Source organism: Danio rerio, chromosome 14 (assembly GCF_049306965.1).
Source record: "Danio rerio strain Tuebingen ecotype United States chromosome 14, GRCz12tu, whole genome shotgun sequence".
NCBI lineage: Eukaryota > Metazoa > Chordata > Actinopteri > Cypriniformes > Danionidae > Danio > Danio rerio.
In genome coordinates, this window is record NC_133189.1 from 11,225,638 (window position 1) to 11,246,194 (window position 20,557).

Below are 20,557 nucleotides of genomic sequence, written 5' to 3' on the forward strand. Positions count from 1 at the left end.
CAGTGTATTTCATTTCAGTCATGGAAGCTGCCGAACAAAAGTGGTTAGAGTCAGAGATCTAACATTCTAAACATCCTAAAAAGCTTTAGCATCTACCCCAAAAAAACTGTAAGATCAACAGTATATTTAACCGTTAACTTGATTATGATTATAATTTGACAAATGCAACCTCCAGAAGACTATCAATCCTCCAAAATGACATAGATTCAGAGGCAAATCCACATGAGGTTGTTTGTTTTTTGCGATCAATATAAATTGGGCAAATGTGTACATTACATTATTAACTTAAAGTGTAATGCTGGTTCTTATTCGCTGTTATCAATCTGGCAACCTGCATGTGCATCAAGTCAGTGGAATAGATCACAAATAAAATATAAAATATGTCTATTCTCAGAACAAACTCGATAAAGAAGCATAAAACACTTTTCACATGATCTCATTTAAAGATTTGTGCTTTATTATTGTTATGCACTACTCAACATCGGAAGGGGAAAAACAGATGCCAGCTTGTTGCAGACTCATAGATGAACAGCTTGATGTCATATTGTTTTGGAGTGAGGTTCATGTAAGGTAAAAATGAGCTTGGCAGTCTCGAATCATGGATCTCAATAGGACTGGGCTGCACTTCACGTTTTCACCACAGTTTTACTTTGTGAAATTGTGGGGTGCTGTTTAGCTCAGAAGTCTCAGACACTTTCTACTTGGTATCGTTTTAGTTTTTTGCCATAAACCATGGGTCGATTTTATTGATTTTTTTTTTTGCAAGTTAAAATTTTTTAAATAATGTTGGAGAACTTAAAATTTATTATTATTATTATTTTTTTTATGTATATAAAGGGTGTATGTTTTGGATGAAATTTTGGTGGGGTTCTTTAAGATAAGCTGCGGCTGACATGAATGTGTTCGAGAGTTTAAATCAGTCATAGTACCAGAACAAAACAAAAGAGCATCTAAACAGTTACCAAAAAAATCTTCAAATATATCAAGATAGTTCTAATCAATGTTGCATAGCCCTGAAGCACAGTATTATGATGTTATATAAAATATAACTTTTTTTTAAAGGGGCTTAATTTTTACTGTTTAGCAAACCTGTAACTGCAAACTATAGTTATAATGTACTATTTTAATTTGTACTCTTCAATTTCAGGTAAAATGGCAACCAATGACGTAAATATTGCTGATGAGAAGATGAACGAGGTATGTGTTGTTATTTTTTTTTTTATCTGTACTTTTTACTATAACTCTATCCTGTCCAGCTGCATTTTAACAAGTATCCAGCATTATGCAGTTTTTAGTACTCCCTGAGTCCTGTTAAAATGGCTTTGGCCTGACTAAGTGGTCATTTACATGGCAAGGTTTTCATCCTAAAACATTTAAAGCATTTTTGGGGACTGAAAACAAATAATTAAGAAAATGAGTATTTAAAGGCCATGTTTTTGAAAACACAGCCATTATCGCTTCTGTGTAATCACTCTCAACAGGAATTTTTAAAAAGAATGATGCCATCTCAATGCATGGTATGTGTTAGGTACAGGGCTTTACATTAACACCCGCCAAATGCAGGTAGATTTCAGCTCTGGTGGGTTGGACAGACACCTCCACTGGAAATCATTTTTAAAATGTAGTTTTCTTAAAAGCAGAGTTCGACAATAAGCATGGCACAATATTCGTGCAAATGTGATATTAGAATCAAGAAGCAAAACGACTGAAAAAAAAAAAAAAAGAACTGTTCGCGCGAGCAAAAGAACGGTGAATACAGAATTAGAGCATGATCACTCACGCTAACAGCTGATGTGATGTGCGCGATTGTTAAAAAGCGTGTGCGCTCCTGTTTACTTGTGCAAAGCAACTGTGCCTAGAAGAAGCGTAATGGGTGCGATTGGTTCCCTTTGAAATAGACTGAATAAAGAGCGATGATCGTGCACCCACACAGCACGACAGCTGCGCGGCTTCAGCAGACCTCCTCATTCCTGCAGCACAAGAGCTTTATGATTGTTTATGATCACCAAAAGTGGCGGATCTGTTCTGCGAAATATCTGACTGCGTGTCACCACATCCCTAAGGACTGTTTGGCGAAATATTTGACTGCATGTCACTGCATAACAAACGACTGAAGCAATATAACTAGAGAAATCTCCACTGTGCTGCTGAGTGAGAGCAAGTGAGAGCGGGCCGTCGGGGGAGACGGGAGGGGGGACAAGCGTGCTTTGGCCCGGTTCGAGGCCACTGTACCCAGTGTGAGTACGGCCTAACACACGGTACACATAAGAAGTTAAATGAATGAGAAGACATGTGGATAAAACACAACATCTAAATCAAGTCATTTTAGCATGTCAAAGTCAAGTTTAAGCAAAATATATTTTCCCAACAATAAAATTTTGGCTAGTGAAAATGGCGAGTGGCTAGTACAGTTGGAAATCTACGAGCCACAGTGGCTGGTGATCAAAAAAGTTAATGTCAAGCCCTGGTTAGGTATGTGCATACAGTTAAAGTCAGAATTATTACCCCCCCCCAATAATTCTGTCTTCAACTGTATATGTGTGTACAACCAAGTTACATAAGTAATTATATAAATGTGTGTGTATATATATAAAGCAATTACAAGGTTGGGGGGTTTTGCATGCTATTTCAGTAGCTTAAGCTGATGTGTTTATTACTTTCTCTCAGTTGAATTCATTTAAGCACCCCTTTGTTAAGTGTTAACTGTTAAGCCCCCTGTAGCATGCTTAAAGGACCATGAAACCCCCTTGTTTCAGCAGGGTGTTTTCACACCTCTACTTTGGAAAAAGTCAGGAAAGTGGGTGTATCCAGCTCTGTTTAGGGGGGAGTGTCGGAGGAGCAAAAGAGGGATGATATGGGAGAGTCGATTTGGGCACGCGCTGATTTTCAAAGTCAAAACACACACACACACACACACACAGGGGAAAAAGTGACTGTGTTTACATGGACATCAGTAATCAAATTTTTTGACAAGTTATTAAATGGTGGACTTTACTGCAGTTTGGCTCTTTCATTCAGGAATTGCATTCATGCCCCTCGTGACAAACGAGATATTTGATTCGAGGAACTGCTCTAAGCGTGTATTTTTCATGCAGTGTTTGATACCACACGGCGAATGAGAGAAAAAAAAACCTCCGCATTTCCCAGAAACTTAGATGCACTCGGCAAGTAGCATCAGAAAGCCGCGTGTTATTGTGTGTTATTCTGGTCACAAAATGCGGTGAAAATCCTACACGACGGTAATAGTTTGATTGTGGTGCTAACAAGTTTACACTCAGTGTAATAGTTAGTTTGATACAAACTAACTTTGTCATTTGAATAAACAAAGACCACTGGTCGTTCACTTACCAAATCTGTGGAGACAGGACAATTAACAGCAACTAGAATCGCGTCTTTATTAAGAGGAGACGAGCAGCAAATCCGGATCTTACTATTTGCAGATGAGAAAATTTCTGTCTCGCTTTGCATGCGCTGATCCACACGTGAGTCCAGCTGCGCTCTCATAGAGTGAAAAGGAAAACGAAACCTGCACTGCAGCAAATTATAAAAGCAACACTGCACGCTTCTTTTGGAAACACAGTGTGGCGTCTCTCTGCCGTCTGGACATTGTAACATTAGTGAATATTAATGAAGTTGCACAATAGAGCGCGGTGATTGATTTAAACCAACTCTTACTCATGCATTAATGCAGCACACTCGGACACGTAATACGGTACTCCCAGGTACAGACGTCCAGTCTATACGCTGGAATACATGCTAAGATCTCATGGCCGTGACGCATACGAACTTGCTCTATATCGCAAAAACAACCAATTTTCACTTTTTGGTGAAATATTTGTGTCCTAATAGTGTTTTTTAGCAGTGTTGGACACATATACGACTGTCAACTGCTCAAAAAATGTGTTTTAGTGTTTTGTGACCCTTTACCAAAAAGTCATGGAGCTGCCATTGTTGGTTCACCTGAACTGCAAAGATCAGTGGTTAGAGAAGTTCTGGCCGGATTACATTTATCAATGTCATAAACTGAATATTTTAAGGATAGTTTACTTACAAATGTAAATTTCCTCTTAATTTACTTACCTACACGATGTAAAAGCCTTTCTTTCTTCGGTAGAACATTAAAGAAGATGATAAATAGGTGATCCTTTATAATGGCAGTGAATGGTTGCAGTCTTTTGAGTTTAAAAATGAAAACATGCAAACAAGTCCAAATCAAAAGCCATGGCTCCTGATGACAGACTGAGGACTTATTAAGCAGAACAATCTTTCTGTGTAAGAATCTAAACATTATTTATATTATTAGCTTTAGTCCATGGTCTGGTCAAAGTTCTTGGCGCATGCGCAAATGTAGTTTAAGTGTAGTCGTGTTGCTTTGATGACAAACGCAAGGATCAAATAGTTTTCAGTTACCACATTTATCAACATCAACAATCGTCCATACAATAGGTTTCTGTCCACATTTCATGAATATCACATGAACCTTGTCATAAGTTTGACTTGTGTGCTCAGTTCTCCACTTCTTTCTACGTTGGATAAATAAATAAGGCCCAATGTGTTTATTATCTTGTTGTAAAACAGTAGGATGTAGTAAAGTGTGCATTTAATGTCACTACATTTATTTATTTATTTATTTTTCTTAGCCTGGTTGCTCCTCCGAAATTACCAAACCTTCGTCTTCACGCTCAAAGAGGTGAGTTGGGATATTTTTCCAGTGAATGAGCTGGACTAAAGCGATTACTTTTGTGTGTGCGTGCGTGCGTGCGAGTGTGTGTGCGTGTATTTGTTTTGTGCTATATCAGTTCAGATGTGTAAAATGACATGGACATGACACGGGTATTACAAGGAGATTGTAAACGATGACATTATGAACACATTAAATACATTGCATTTATATTTTGACGTTAATAAATGGGGACATCAGCAATGTTATAATGCGTTTCAGTCTTAATGTGGGATACTGGTATTTTAAGGGAATGATTTGGTCATATAGGTAGGTTGTGATGTGTAGTGTAATTCTAAATGTAATTACAGATATAATTACATGTATTTAATCAAGCAGAACTATAGGGTGAAAACATGTATTTACACAATAAGTGCATCGTAACTAATTATTCATTTCAGTGTTATTCATTTAATAACAATTTCTTGCTGCTTCATTTTCATGGGAATTATGCTGTTTGGGGAAAGCTGTAGATATTAAAGGGCCATGAAACCCCCTCATTTCAGCAGCGTGTTTTCACACCTCTACTTTGGAAAAAGTCAGAAAAGTGGGCGTGTCCAGCTCTGTTTAGGGGGGGGTGTCGGAGGAACTAAAGTGGGATGGTGTGTGTGTGTCTATTTGTGCACGCTCGAGTTTCAGAGTCAAAATACACACCCGCACAGACAGGAGAAAGGGATGGTGTTTAACCTACAGGGACATCTGTAGTCGAATTATTTGCCAAATTATTAAATGGTGGACTTTAACTGCAGTTTGGCTCTTTCATTCAGGGAATTCATTCATGTCTCTCGCGACAAACGTGATATTTGATTCGAGGAACAGCTGCAAGCGTGTATTTTTCATGCAATGTTTGATACCGCACGGCAAATGAGAGAAAAAAAAACTCTGCATTTCCCGGAAACTTAGATGCACACGGCAGGTAGTGTCAGAAAGCCGCGTGTGTTATTCCGGTCACAAAATGCGGTGCTAACATTTCTGCACTCAGTGCAATAGTTAACTTAATTCGATACGAACAAACTGAATAAACAAAGAGCACTGGTCACTCACTTACCAAATCTGTAGAGACAGGACAATCACAAGCAACTAGAGCCGCGTCTTTATGAAGAGAATACTACAAGCAAATCCAGATTTCAGCGTTTGCAGATGAGAACAGCTCTCAGGTAAACAATAATCCTCCTTAGACACGTAAGTTATTGTTGTCGCGCGTCGCGTACACTGTTAATCCACACGTGATCCAGATAAGCTCTCACAGAGAGAAAATGAAAACGAAACTTAACAGCAGCAAACTATAAAAGCAACACTTCACGCTTGTTTTGCCAACGCAACGTGGCGTCTTTGTGGTGTAAACACGGTGACAATAATGAATATTAATGAAGTAGCACAATAGAGCGCGCTGATTGGTTTGACCCAAGCCTTACTCATGCATTAATGCAGCACACTGTAAGACGTAATAAGACACACTCTGGCACAGACGCCCAGTCTGCACGCTGGAATACACGCTATTATGTCATGACCGTGACGCAGCTTCAAAAATTCGTTTCAAACAGGAAGTACAAATTTGCTTGAAATAACGCAAAAACAACCAATTTACACTTTTTAGTGAAATATAGGTGTCCTAATAGTGTTTTTAGCAGTGTGGGACACATATACGACTGTCAACAGCTCAAAAAATGTGTTTTGGTGTTTCGTGACCCTTTAAGTTATAATAGAGCAGATACATTGAGGATATTAACTGGAACAGTCTAATAACTCATTTTCTCCTATGTTGAACGAAAGAAAACCATCATTTGTGACCAAGCACACTGCCTTAGATGAATCTGAATGTGCGAATGAGAGTGGAGGTGAACCCTGCGCAGATGACAGCATGCAGAGCAGTTTGGATATTAGCAAGCTGCCACAAGGTTAGTCCTCTGTTCCGATCAGTCTTCCTTAGCAGTTTGTTTAAGATGCACACTGAATATCCTGGCTTCACATTTTGCAGGCACAGTAGTGGTGAAGCCAGAACCAGTTGCTAATGAAACTAAAGATGAATTCCGAGGTCCTGAGTTCCGTAACAAGGGAGGCAAAGCGAAAGAAGAGGGTGCGCGGAAACGTCCTGGTGAGTTGATTTAAAGTCATTTAAATGTCAGTATAGTCAAAGATACTTAATATAATTAATATATTAAGTATATATTATAGTTGTTTTTTATGTTAAAGTCTGTAAAATCTAAATTTATTTATTTTTCTACCACACATTGTTATTTTGTAGGTAAACCATTAATCCACCTAAAAAAAAAGTTTGTTTTGTTAATCTTCAATCAAAGTTATCCACTTGTTAAGTGGTGACGTGTTTGTGACGTATGTATAATGTTTCCGGGTCCAAGCCGCCATTCATTTAAGTGGACAAATCATTGGTTTATGATCACATTTTATTCCTATCACACATTAAAGTTAATTTTATATAAAATCATAGTGTACACAACAATCTTTGGGCTTGCTGCATAACAAATACCAAATATTTAGCAATTTCTAAAAAAATTATCACTTTCTGGGCATCGGATATTAGGCATGGACATATGTACTGCGATCGTGATTTTCGAAAGCCTTAAATCGCTTTGTAAACGTTTATTAGTACCATTTCATGAGTCTCTACATTCAGTTGAATAGAGCGCTTGGACCCGGATCCAAGTGATGGTCCTTGTCTGTTGACATCAGTTTTAGGGGCTTTAGTCAAAATATTCTTAACCACGCCCCTTTTAGCATTAGTTTGCTCAATATATAAAGTACTCAATATTCATATTCAGTTAGAAGTACATCAACATACCAAAATAAAGCAGGGTGTCCGGGTCTTAAAATGTCTTAAATTTCAAAAACAAAACTTTAAGTCTTAACTTCACAAAAATATTGTGTTGTACGTTTTAAATCATCTTAAATCATTTTTTTTTTCTGTCTTAAATTTCCTGTTCAATTAAAGCTATCCAGTTTGGTCCACATCCATCCAATCACTAGCAATTCATCTGAATAAAATCCTTTTTTTATATATTTAAGTTTATATTTGAGTTTTTTATTGCAAAGAGATACAATTTACAAGAGCTGTTAGACATTTATTACAGCAATTTTCCTAAATTAAACTCCCTAATTCCAAGGAATAGAAAACTAAAAACATTTAGACAGTTCCTCATAATAACAACAGAGCAAAATATCTATTAACATTATCTTCCATTCATGCAAAAACTATTTACAAAAGAGGGGATAGACATAATATTAATAAATAGGCATGAGATCTAGAGTTTTATAACAGAAATGCATTAGGTTGAATAGAAGTTATACTCAATCAATGTGGACCTTTTTTTTTTTTTTGATTATTTATGGAATTGGCATCACAGTAAATATTCTTTTAACAATGTTAAACTTGTCATTGTAATATTATGTAGAAAAAAAAAAGTATAAAACTAGAGTTTTCTTCTTTTGATACATTAAAGTATGTCACTAAGAAATAATTAAGTTTTTTTTTTTTGTGGCAAGCAAAGAAAAAATAAATAAATAAAATCCATTGGTCCTACCAGGCCATTAGAAATAATCATTTGTGTCTAGCCTGTATTACATTTAATACATAATGGTCTTTTACTTTCACTTAACCCTGTAAAGATCTCAGCAGCTTGTTCACTTTAAAATATCTATGTTTTTCCCTTTAAACCTCTTGTATTTGTTTAAAAAGAATGGAAGGTGTTTGAAAAGAAGTATTTGTCTATGGCAGGGCTATTCAATTAGTTTGGCATGGGGGCCGGTTCATGAAAGGCATCCCAAACGAAGGGCCGTATAGATATGTCTTGCTGTGCGAGTGATCCCACAACTACATATAAGAGCCCATATGCTGTATTTGTGCTCATAAAGACACCCATGTTGGTTTTGTCTACACTAAAATGATAATATATTGTATTTTAAAACAACTGCATTGTCTAATTGACTTTTTAAATTTTTTTTTACAAACATTAAAAATGTTGTATTTCGCACAACAAAAGCAGTGCATTGCTGAAGTAGGATTTTTCTACATTCAGACACACTCATATGTTATGTTTTTACAGCATAACAATTAGTGATGCAACATTATAGATTTTGGTTGTAAGATATAGTCTGAAGATTAATTAGGGTTTCACGCTTATCACGTCTAATGTAATTTAGAACAACAAGCTTTATATTAGGGAAGAGGCTATTTAGATTAACTGTTGTTATCATCTGGGTTCATGCTTACATAATCATTTTAATAATAATTCTTCTAACATATCTTTTGTTTCATTGCACTGAAAGCCGCGCACAACTCTCACCGTGAGATGATTTTTACTGCGTGCGCCCGGAAAGAGGCAAATGCGTTGCTCCACTTGTGCGCGCATATTGTCGTTCTTACATTAGAAATCACAGTCCTGCAAGCGGAAAAGACGTAATATGGGAACGACCACTGCTATAGTTAATCTGGTGTGCGTGCACATTATCCTTGGTGTACATGCTTGGAACTAGCGCACAGTTGGCAACTTGTCATATCTTTTCCGTGCAAAAGAAATGCGGCTTAGAGAAGCCTTTACGACAGTGGTGTCCAAACTTTTTGGGCCGAGGGCCAGATGCAAAAAAAACAAACGTTGTCGCGGGCCAAATTTTACATACATCACACAGACACGCATATATATATATATATATATATATATATATATATATATATATATATATATATATATATATATATATATATAAATACAGTTGAAGTCAGAATTATTAGCCCCCCTAAATTATTAGCCCCCGTTTATTTTTTCCCCAATTTCTGTTTAACGGAGAGAAGATTCTTTTCAACACATTTCTATACATATTAGTTTTAGTAACTTATTTCTAATAACTGATTTATTTTATCTTTGCCATGATGACAGTAAATAATATTAGACTAGATATTTTTAAGACACTTCTATACAGCTTAAAGTGACATTTAAAGGCTTAACTAGGTTAATCAAGTTAACTAGTCAAGTTAAGGTAATTAGGCAAGTTATTTTATAACAATGGTTTGTTCTGAAGACTTAAGGGGCTAATAATTTTGACCTTAAAATGGTTCATAAAAAAATTTAAACCGCTTTTTATTCTAGCCGAAATAAAACAAAAGTCTTTCTCCAAAAGAAAAAATATTATCAGACATACTGTAAAAATGTCCTTGCTCTGTTAAACATCATTTGGGAAATATTTAAAAAAGAAGAAATAAATCAAAGAGGGGCTAATAATTCTGACTTCAACTGTGTGTAGATAGATAGGTAGATATCATAACAAGAACTGCTGCTTAATTGAAGGCATGTAATAGCGACACCCGGTGGTTATTTATTGAATCACGTTCATTTTTGTATAGCGGGCCAGATTCTATTGATATTTATAAAAAGCCTCGCGGGCCGCCACAAAACAGATTGCGGGCCGCAGATGGCCCGCGGGCCGTAGTTTGGACACGCCTGCTTTACGATTAATTAACCGTGACGAATTAAAGCGCAGTTAATAGTGAAATCAACTAATCGATGCATCCCTATTAATGATTACAGTGCATTGTACAAAAGGCATTTTCTACAAAACATATCCAAATGTTTTCGGCTGTCTGCACCACTCGCTTATGGTCACTAGCGCTCTGCGCAGCCTCTGCAGCTCATGCTGTATATGCGGTCATTTTTCGACTAAACTATATTTATTTTGGATGTCTTGTTTACACTATTTAGAGGCCTGAAACAAACTCGGGCTGCCAATAGAATAGCCCTGGTCTATGGCTTGATGATAAGTACACATTTACCACCAAATTTGTTTAATTGCCTTCATGAATTCTGATAATTTTATGGCTAGGTTATCTTAAGATCTATAGGATGTTAGTTTATCTTAAATAATCAAAATAAGGTCATATATTGTGATTATTGCAGTATATTTCCCTGCTGCTCAAGCATTTCATTACATAAACTCATAAAACAAAAGCTTCTATGTTACTTTTAACACTTTTTTTTAGCTAAACAGGTTTCAACTAAATATTTTTAGTCAAAGTTAAACTTAATTTTTTTTGTTAGTTTGACTGATGTGAGTTGAGATGACTTGAATAGTTTATTTGACTCGACTAGAAAATTTTAGGCAGCAAGATTTTTTTTTACGGTGTAGTTTCCCATCTCTCAGAGAAGTCTATTGCTTAGTCCTGCTTCTGAAGTACCCTCAAAATCTCTTGCTTAATTTTATAAATGTGATTAAAATTGCTTGATCAGTTCAGTGCTCATGCACAAAATTAGTTTATTTCAACTATCATACAGTGTGCAGCATTGGGACTGAGAGAAACCACAAGAATATTAAAGAGCTGTGGTCTTGCAATAAGGTTGTTTTATTATCTTAATTATGTTTTAATGTCTTGTAGACGACCAGCTCCAGGAAATATTCAATTGTACAGCATGTGGACAGCAAGTCAATCACTTTCAGAAGGATTCGATCTTTCAACATCCAGCACTTCATGTTCTTATCTGCAAGGTAGGAACCAGAATAGCTTGTTACAGCCACTTCTGTTCTTGTGTCTTTGTGATTTAACATGCATACCTTTTTTTCTTCCAGTCATGTTTCAAATATTACATGAGTGATGATATCAGCAAGGATGATGAAGGCATGGATGAACAGTGCAGGTTGGCTTTTGTCACTACATCTGTGATTATACAAACATATTAGCTGTTATAATCTGTATACATTTAACTTTGTTTCCCCAATAACAATATTAATGGCATAGTTCACCCAAAAATAATTTTTAAAACTGGTTTTAAAATTTGATAAGTTTTTCTATCTTCTATCTGCAAAAATTATTATTCTAATGAATATACTAGGGATGCACCAAATGGATATTTTGGCCGATATCGATAACCAATAACTCTGGAGGCCAATAACCAATATACTAAAGCCAATAAATATAAATAATTTGAATTTTTTTTTTATAGAGTAAAAATTAGTTTTATTATAAAAACTTAATAAAGTTTAAACTGATCTTATGAACTGCATAGCTTGCTGAAAGCAATAAAAAAAACACAATCATTTGAAAATTGCAAGATGATTAAATAAACCTATATTCACGATTTCACGTAAATCAGCATGTCTAAAATAAATGATTTGCTTTTTTTCGCATAGCAAATTAACATGCAACTTGACCGCTGCATAAAAATGTATAGGTTAAATAACAAAATGGGATTTAATTATGAAACAAGTGTAATAATTATAATTTAAATAAAATGAAAATGAAAGAACCAAGAACTGAAACCAGCTCAAATCAATAAAGCGTATTACCGTAATGTACACACTGTATGTACAAATATGTAATGGTTAAAAAAGCATTTTGAGAGGTGTTTTGACCGCTCAAAGCCACCGAACAAGCAAAAAGCTAAATACAGATAGTATTATTTTAGAAAATGTGGCATAAATTTTTTCCCATTTGGTGTTTTAGATTCTTTTGAACACATGTAGGTGCTGCTTGTCTATCAAGACAATGCTTCTATGTTTGTTCTTGCTGTCAATTGCAGGAAAATGACCAATGAAAGGTTTATGATAAAATGATGTGAGTTTGAGACATTAACTGCAGGCGCTGTGTGATGCGTGTGCATGCGAAGTAGAGTCAGTCGGCTCACTATGTGTGTGCGTGCTGATATATGCGCTCATTATAATATTTGTAAATATGCAGATCAAACTAAATACAATCTTACATCAACACATGGCAAGCAAAGTGTTGATAATAACAAATAATCCTATTTGATTACAAACAATCCAATGAGTTGTTTAGCATGTGTGTAACACTGCTATAATGTTTACACATGTAATATTTTTCCTGAAAAGATTTAAACCAAAATAAACAATGACACTCTATCAAACATAACGACAACGATAAGGAATATGGTTACTTACTGAGTTGTTAACACACAGCAATACCACACAAAGAAAGGACAGACTTTAAAGTAATAAACAATGTGAGGAAAGCTCCATTATAGTGCACTGGAGAATTCTGAAAAGGTTCGACCTACGCATGTAGGAGGCAGGCAGTTCTGTACAATTACGTACTCTGTTGGCTTAAAGATAATGGCCTAAATTTGACATTGGACCAATAACGATAACATAAAAAATAGAATTCATTGGCCGATAACCGCTGACATATCGTGCATCCCTAAAATGTACTACTAAATTAGATCAGGATAAGTTTGGTTTCCAATCATTTATTTAAAAAAGCAGGCTGCAGTCAAAAAATAAGTTAAAAACAATAATAAAAAACACCAGAGCAATGAAACAGTGTCAACACTCAAAATAAAAAAAAAAATATTTAAAATGAATGTAGAAATTGTGACTATGTTCAGTGTACTTATTCAAATAATGCTTGACACTACTGTCCTATATATAATGTAGTAAAGTTGTTTTTTTTCCATCTTTTTAATGCATTTATTTATTAATATTTCAAATTTTACTATTACCCTGAAAATCCTGGTTAGTTTCAAAGTTCTTAAACAATCCAGTTCTAAATTATTGATGGCATGGTTTTATTTTCTTTTTCAGATGGTGTGCAGAAGGTGGTAATCTGATGTGCTGCGACTACTGTAGCAATGCCTTCTGCAAAAAATGCATCTTGCGGAACCTTGGACGAAAAGAGCTGTCTGAAATAATGAGTGAACAAAGCAAATGGCACTGCTATATTTGCTGCCCAGAGCCACTGCAAGATCATGTGAAAACTTGTGAGAAAGTTTTGCTCAATCTTGAATCCTCTTCTAGAAAACCTAAGGGAGAACACGACAAGACAAAGCGTGAAGAGCGCAAACACAAGCATGTGAAACGAGAAAAAACTGTTGTAAATGGACAGGATTATGCCTCTGATGGAGCAGGAACTCTAACCTTTTCCTGTAAGACATTGACAGTTCCGAAAGAGCTTGTCAAAAAGACCAAAAAACTAATTGAGACCACAAATGGTTTGAATCGTACTTTTGTACAGTTCCTCCAGCAAACATCAAAAGGCCAAGAAGCCAGTGCAGTAAGTTACAGACACTTAAAGGCCTTCAAATCAGTATTGGCTGATCTGAAAAAGGCCCATGCTGCTCTGGAGGAATCGCTTGAAAATGAATTTGAATCGAAAGGCCTCAAGTTTCAGAACGGAGAGGAGCAACGACCATCAAACAGTCAAAGTGTGGAAAACGCAGTCGTCAACTCGAACCATACCGAGCCCACACCTGTCAAGGAAGATGACTTGGATTGCTCCACCAAGAACCATAATCCTGTGGGAGAAGAGGAAACCCAGCAGGACAGTAACTTGGCTGATGTTGAGATGGAAAGCCCTCCACACTCACCAGAAAAAGCACAGGAGCAATCTGAAGAAAGGTCTGAAGAGAAAGAGAACGAAGAGAAAGAGAACGGAGAGAAAGAGAACGAAGCTAAAGAGCAGGAAATAGCGGACAACTTTGAAGAAGGCTCCGTACCACCTGCTGAAGAATCTCTTGATAAAGACATTGTGTCTATTCCACCTTCTGTCCCAGAGGAACTCTTCGAGATGGTAGAGAGTCTTGCAGTAAAGAAAGAAAACAATGATGACAACTTGACTGATTCTAGTGATAACAAATCCAACACTGAGGTTGTGGAATCCAAGAAGAGCCTTACAAAACTGGGTAAAAAACTAGTTGTCAAGCTAACACCCGTTCCTCTTAAAATTACCATAAAACGAGATAAGAGCAGGGAACAGTCACCGTCAGAAGACATGGATGGTGAGGCGTTGAAGGATGGTCAAGATAGCAGACGCTCTCCGAGGATGAAGACCACACCTTTGCGCAAGTCACCAGAGGCGAAGAGCAAGCGTAAACTAAATATGTCAAAGGCAGATGAAAAGAGCAGTGACGCTGTCAAGGAACAGAGTGATTCAGACTCTGATGAAGTCCCAGAAGTTCTGCAGAGTGCTGCTTTGAAGGACAGCTCCGATGAGAGTGAACCCGAAAACACTTCTCCCAAGCGTACCAAAAAGCGAAGGTTATCTTCCCGCTCTACTGCAAAACCGAAGACAAAGCGCAAACTTGAGGAGGGCTCCTCAGAATCAGATGATAGTGAAAAGCCTTCAGCAGCAAAGAAAAGAAGCGCCAAAAAGAAGAAGGGCAAGGAATCCGATTCTTCAAACCACAACTCTGATCTTGAGAAGGAGATAAAAAAACTGTCCAAGGTTGATAGTGGGAAAAAAAAATCCAAAAGCACCAAAAAGGATGAGGATGAAGGCAGTAAAGAGGTCAAGAAAGGCCCTAAAAGGTCGTTCGAGCGCAAGCGAAGGTCACAGAGAGAAAAGGCTAAAACCAAGGAAGAGTCTTCCTCCAGTGACGAAGAGGAGGAGGAGGAGAAGCAGGCTGATAACTCGGGAGAAGACAGTGATCAGCAGAAGATTAAACCAATTCTTGAGTCTGTTATCGCTAGCATCGATGGTTTCCATCAGTCATCAGGTCCGCCAACAAAATAATTACATCAAGCTTTATTTTATGGAAGAAAATGTTTCCTGACTATAATCAGTTTAGATTGTACAGAAATTGTATACAATTGTAATTGAAGAGTTTAGAGATAAAATTAAAGTCTTAAAGCAGGGGTGGTCAAATTTTGTCCTGAAGGGCCGGTGTCCTGCTGAGTTTAGCACCAACTTTCCTTAACACACCAGTCAGTAAGTTTCTAGTGTATCCAGTAAGAGCTTGATTAGCTGTTTCAGGTGTGTTTGATTATGGTTGAAGCTAAACTCTCCAGGACAGCGGCCCTCCAGGACCATGGCACCCTTTGCTGAAAACAATGGTCTCAAACTCAATTCCTGTAGGGCCACAGCTCAAGATTTTATCTCCAACCACCTTTAACCCACACCTGCTTAATAGTTTCTAGTAGTCTTGAACACCTTGATTAGTTGGTCCAGCTGTGTTTGTTTAGAGTTGGAGAAAAACTGCAGAGCTGCGGTCCTCCAGGAATCGAGTTTGAGACCCATGTCTTAAAGGAACACTCCACTTTGTTAGAGTGGCTAGAGTTAAACATTTGAGTTTTGCCATTTTCTAATTCATTCAGCGATCTTCGGGTCTAAGAGTGCACTTTTAGCTTAGCATTAATGATATTAGGCAGCACTGCTACCTAGCGGTTGACTATTTCAGACACTGTGCATAACATTGCGAATGCTGCAGGGCATGGCATGGCAGCCAAGTTCCTTTATTATTCCAGGTTGAGAGTAATGTAATGTGCATCTATATAGCGCATTCATTGTGTATAGCCATACACCCAAAGCGCTTCACAACCATGATGGGGGGGTTCTCCACACCACAACCAGTCTGCAGCATCTAATTGGATGATGCGACGGCAGCCACAAGATAATGGCGCCAGTACGATTACCACACATCAGCTATTGGGGGAGTGGAGAGATAGTGATAGAGCCAATCCGGTGGATGGGGATGATTGGGAGGTTTAATGATTTGCCGATTAAGGAACTTTGGCCAGGACACCAGAGTTACACCTCTGCTTTTTACTATAATTGCCATGGGATTTTTAATGACCACAGAGAGTCAGGACCTCGGTTTAGCGCCTCATCCGAAAGAGGACGCCCACTGACAGTATAATGTCCCCTTTACTTTTTACTGGGGCATTAGGACTCACACAGACTGCAGGTTGACCGCCCCCTGCTGGCCTCCTTAACACCACTTCCAACAGCAACCTGGTACTGACCTGGCTCAGCCTTGCTTAGCTGCAGTGAGTAACCGGTCTTGGGCTGCAGGGTGAAATGGCTGTGGAAATTAAAAACTAAGACTATAGATATTAGCTATAGAAAAGAGCAACTTCTCATTTTCAGTCAGTCATAGTACATGTTGTAGCTACAGAAGAGTCAAGCTTTAAATAGGAAAATAACCTAAACTTTTTTTTTAGAGATATTAATTGTCTAATCCACAGTTATCAAACTCAGTTCCTTGAGGGTCACAGCTCTGCACAGTTTAGTTCCAACCCTAATTAAACACACCTGATCAAACGAATTGAGTGCTTCAGGCTTGTTTGATACCTACAGGAACTAAACTCTTCGGGTCTGCAGCTCTTCAGAAACAGTCTGACACCCCTGGTCTAATCCGATTCAATTATTTATGCTAAGCTAAAAGTGCTCCTGCTAGATCCATATATTGTTTGAAAGCATTCAAAATGGTAAAACACCTCTCTTTAGCTAGTGGACTTGCAAAATGAGCCTATTCCCTAACAAAATAGAGTGTTCCTTTAACAGTGGTATGTGCTGCTATAACTCTCTGCTGAAATGAAATGCTTCATCAGCTGAATTGGTTAAACTGCACAGCCATTTTTTCAGTCAAAGATTATACATCACTGTCCTGTTTAAGCTCTATAGTTCTTTGATTTTAAATATGGGAGATGATGAAAATGATGATTACACTGATGGAAAATGTGTTACATGAACTTTTATCCTTTTAATGACTGTTTTATTAGCAGGCTATCAAATCATGGTTTTGAAGCTAAGCTGAATGAGAGGAATTATGTACTTCTAAAATGTAAACGAGTTATTTTTCTTAAACTCAATCTGTCAGTTGTTAAACTATGGTGTGTATAACAGTGGGAAATGGTAACTCAACCCTTTGTATTTAAAGAGCTTGTCAAAGCTTATTTTTGGAATCTTACATTGGATGATGTCTTCGCTTATGTTTTGGCAGAGTGTAAATGAGAAATGTTACAAATTGGTAATTATTAAAGTGTTTCACCTGATTTTAAATTTCACTGGGTCAAAAAAAAAAAGAAGAATAAATATGCAAACAAATGTGAACAATGTACACTTTAAAAGATTTAAAACTTTTAAAACCCCTCAATGCTCAACCAAACAGTACAGAGAAGACATTTAGTATCAAAAATCACCATTCATTATGAAACTAATTTATTAAAAATTCACAATTTAATTCATCATCAAAATTATTTAGAAAGGGTTTACGTGAAATAAATATACTAATGGTGGAAATAAGCATGATGAGACACCAATAAAAAGATAAAAGTGCAGATGTCATTGTGGAGTTTGCTGATAATATACTAATATTATGCATAGTAAAGAGCAGATGCAACTGCTCATTTCCATAATAATCAACTCAATCTACAAAATTCAAAACGTTGTGTGGCTTAGAAAGTCGATAAGTAATTCGTTTTGTATTTCAAATAAATAAGCACAGGTAAAGACAACTGTCTTCTGCACAAAACTAGTTGACAAGTTTTTTTTTTTTTAATGATGCAAATATGTTTAAATAGTTTAATGCAAATGTTATGCTCTCAATTCTCAAACATTTTCATCTGAAAAAAAGTCAACAAAAACAATGACCTATGCAAATAGGTCAGCCAGAAATAACTGTCTATGTCTGTTCATCATATATTTTAATGTAGATAGCTTGCCCTGACATTAGTTACCCCCCCCCCCCCCATGTGCTGAAAATCAAAATAATAGGGTATACTAGCTGAAAAGAATGAATAAATAAAACTAATCAATGGATCATAGCAATGCAGTCTGTGTGCATGTATGTGTATAACTTGTGTGCACTATATATATTATACACGCACACAATGTTGAAGAAATGCTGATATAACAAGGTTTATTATCAGGGTTCTATAAAACTATAAGATGATTAACAATTATTTAAATCGTCTTTTTTCTCTTCTTCCTCAAGGTGATGAAGTTGAGTTAAAGAATGAAGCTTCTCAGGTCGTGGATGATGATGACGACCCTGAAAATAGGTATGATTTTATAAGTCATTTTTTTATCTGATTTGATCGCTTGATTTTTATTTTTAAGTGTTTTTTCTTTGTAATATACTATCCTCAAACTGCAAATCCTCAGTTATACACAAAGCCTTTTAATCTATAATTGAATAAATACCAATAGTCTATAAAGGCTAATGTTTTTTTGTATTTTGGGAACTATTGATAGACTCCTTGTGGCGTTTCATATTGTATGTCATAAATGTATCCAGTGGAAGAGACAAAAATCTTAAGGACCTACATAGATGCAATAAACTGTTGCATGTGTGTTGATGAAAACCTAATGCAACACTTTTGGTTAGTTCACCCAAAAATTTATATTCTGTTTTCAAATATTCACGTTGTGTTGTTACAACCAGCCACCCCCCCACCCCCTTCAAAACAAAATTGAGATATTGTAAATGAAGTATAACAGCTCCTCATATTCTTCATATACAGCAAAAGCCCGGAGACATTCAATGTTCAGAAAAGGAACCAAAACACTGTCTAAACATTTCATGTTACTTCAGTGGCTCAACTGTAATCAATTAAAGCTCCAAGAACATTTTTTTGCCTAAAAAAACATCCTCATCAAGTCAGTCGCATTTACTACAGGCAGTATGATGCTTCGTGTTTCCCTGCTGAATCTAATGGACAATATAATAACAATAATATTAATTCCTTACATTTATATAGCGCTTTTCTGGACACTCAAATCGCTTTACGCATTTTTGGGGAGAATCTCCTTTTCCACCATCAGTGTGCAACATTCACCTGGATGATGAGACATGCTGATTGCAGCCAGACCACAAACCACACACCAGCTGATTGGTGGAGAGAAGACCGAGTAATAAATTGTGATAGGGGAGGGTTAGGAGTCCATGATGGACAGAGGCCATTGGGCAAATTTGGCCAGGATGCTGGGGGTTAAACCCCTACTCGTTTTCGAAGAACATCCTGGGATTTTTTACCAACCACAGTGAAGTCAATACCACGGTAAAACGTCTCATCTGATAGACAGCGCTCACTGAGCAGTATATAGTCCCCATCAATATACTGGGGCATTAGGACCCACACAGACCACAGGTCTCACTAACACCACTTCCGGCAGCAACCTAGCTTTCCCATGGGGTCTCCCATCCAGGTGCTGACCAGGCTCAGTCCTGTTTAGCTTTAATGGGTGACTATGTGGAAATTGCAGAGAGCTAGCTTGCTGTCTTAATGAGCGAAGTCATTTCAGCCTAATCTTATGAGGAAACGTTGCTATTGTACGTTTTGTCAGTTTAGTGGCTAATTCAGCTCTTTCAGAAGTTCAGTATGTATGAAAATGTGTGATTTAAAAAAAAAGAGGCATGGCACCTAACCTCACCCCTAAACTCAACTGTCTATGGGGGATGAGCAAATCATACAAAATTTGTACGATCTCATTTATTCTATATATACACATTTGCACTAAATCAAAAAGTTAAGAATTGGCTTTTTTTACATTTTTGGGCACATAAAAGTACTCTTGTAGCATTGTATGATTACAGTTGAACCAAAGGCACACTGAGTGTTTTTTATTTGTGGTAATTTTACTAGAATTTGGATCTCTAGTGAGCGTTGCGGTCAATAGGAGGATGAAGCAGCTTTTGGATTTCACCTAAAATTTCTCAATGTGTGCTCTTAAGATGTACACAGGTCTGAGTATGTACAAAGGGTAACTAACAAAAGAATTTCATTTTTGGCTGAACTAACTCTTTCAAGTGCCTCTTTCACACAGCTTTACATTTAGCTTTTCCAGAGAGTCACTGATTAACTGTCTGTTAATATACATAATTCACTTTTGTAAAGATTAAAAGACTTTACTAAACCAGAAATAAAGCTTGTTCCTGGAATCTGTTGATTTCTCTGTGTGACAGAACTAGGCAAGCATCTTTTTTACCAAAGTAACAAATAACAAAAAAGTGGCCCAGAAAACTATTGGATATCGTCAACTTGATGTTGTAAACACTGGATACTTTTTTTGCCTGTATCCATTGTGTTATATACATAGTACAAAGTAACAGTAAGATTTGTTAATGTTATAAAAAATGAGATTTCTGCTCACCAAATCTC

At 36.8% G+C, this 20,557-nt stretch overlaps 1 protein-coding gene across 4 annotated transcripts in view; it reads left to right on the top strand.

Annotated features, from left to right (window-relative positions):
- Positions 1–20,557, top strand: part of atrx (ATRX chromatin remodeler) — an 82,054-nt gene that overhangs the window by 3,471 nt on the left and 58,026 nt on the right. For all 4 annotated transcript variants that reach the window (XM_021480976.3, NM_200653.2, XM_073921190.1 and 1 more), the window contains 8 exon segments: positions 1,148–1,197; positions 4,641–4,690; positions 6,494–6,618; positions 6,699–6,815; positions 11,103–11,212; positions 11,294–11,361; positions 13,262–15,171; positions 18,391–18,457. In XM_021480976.3, coding sequence (XP_021336651.2) covers positions 1,148–1,197; positions 4,641–4,690; positions 6,494–6,618; positions 6,699–6,815; positions 11,103–11,212; positions 11,294–11,361; positions 13,262–15,171; positions 18,391–18,457 — 2,497 coding nt within the window.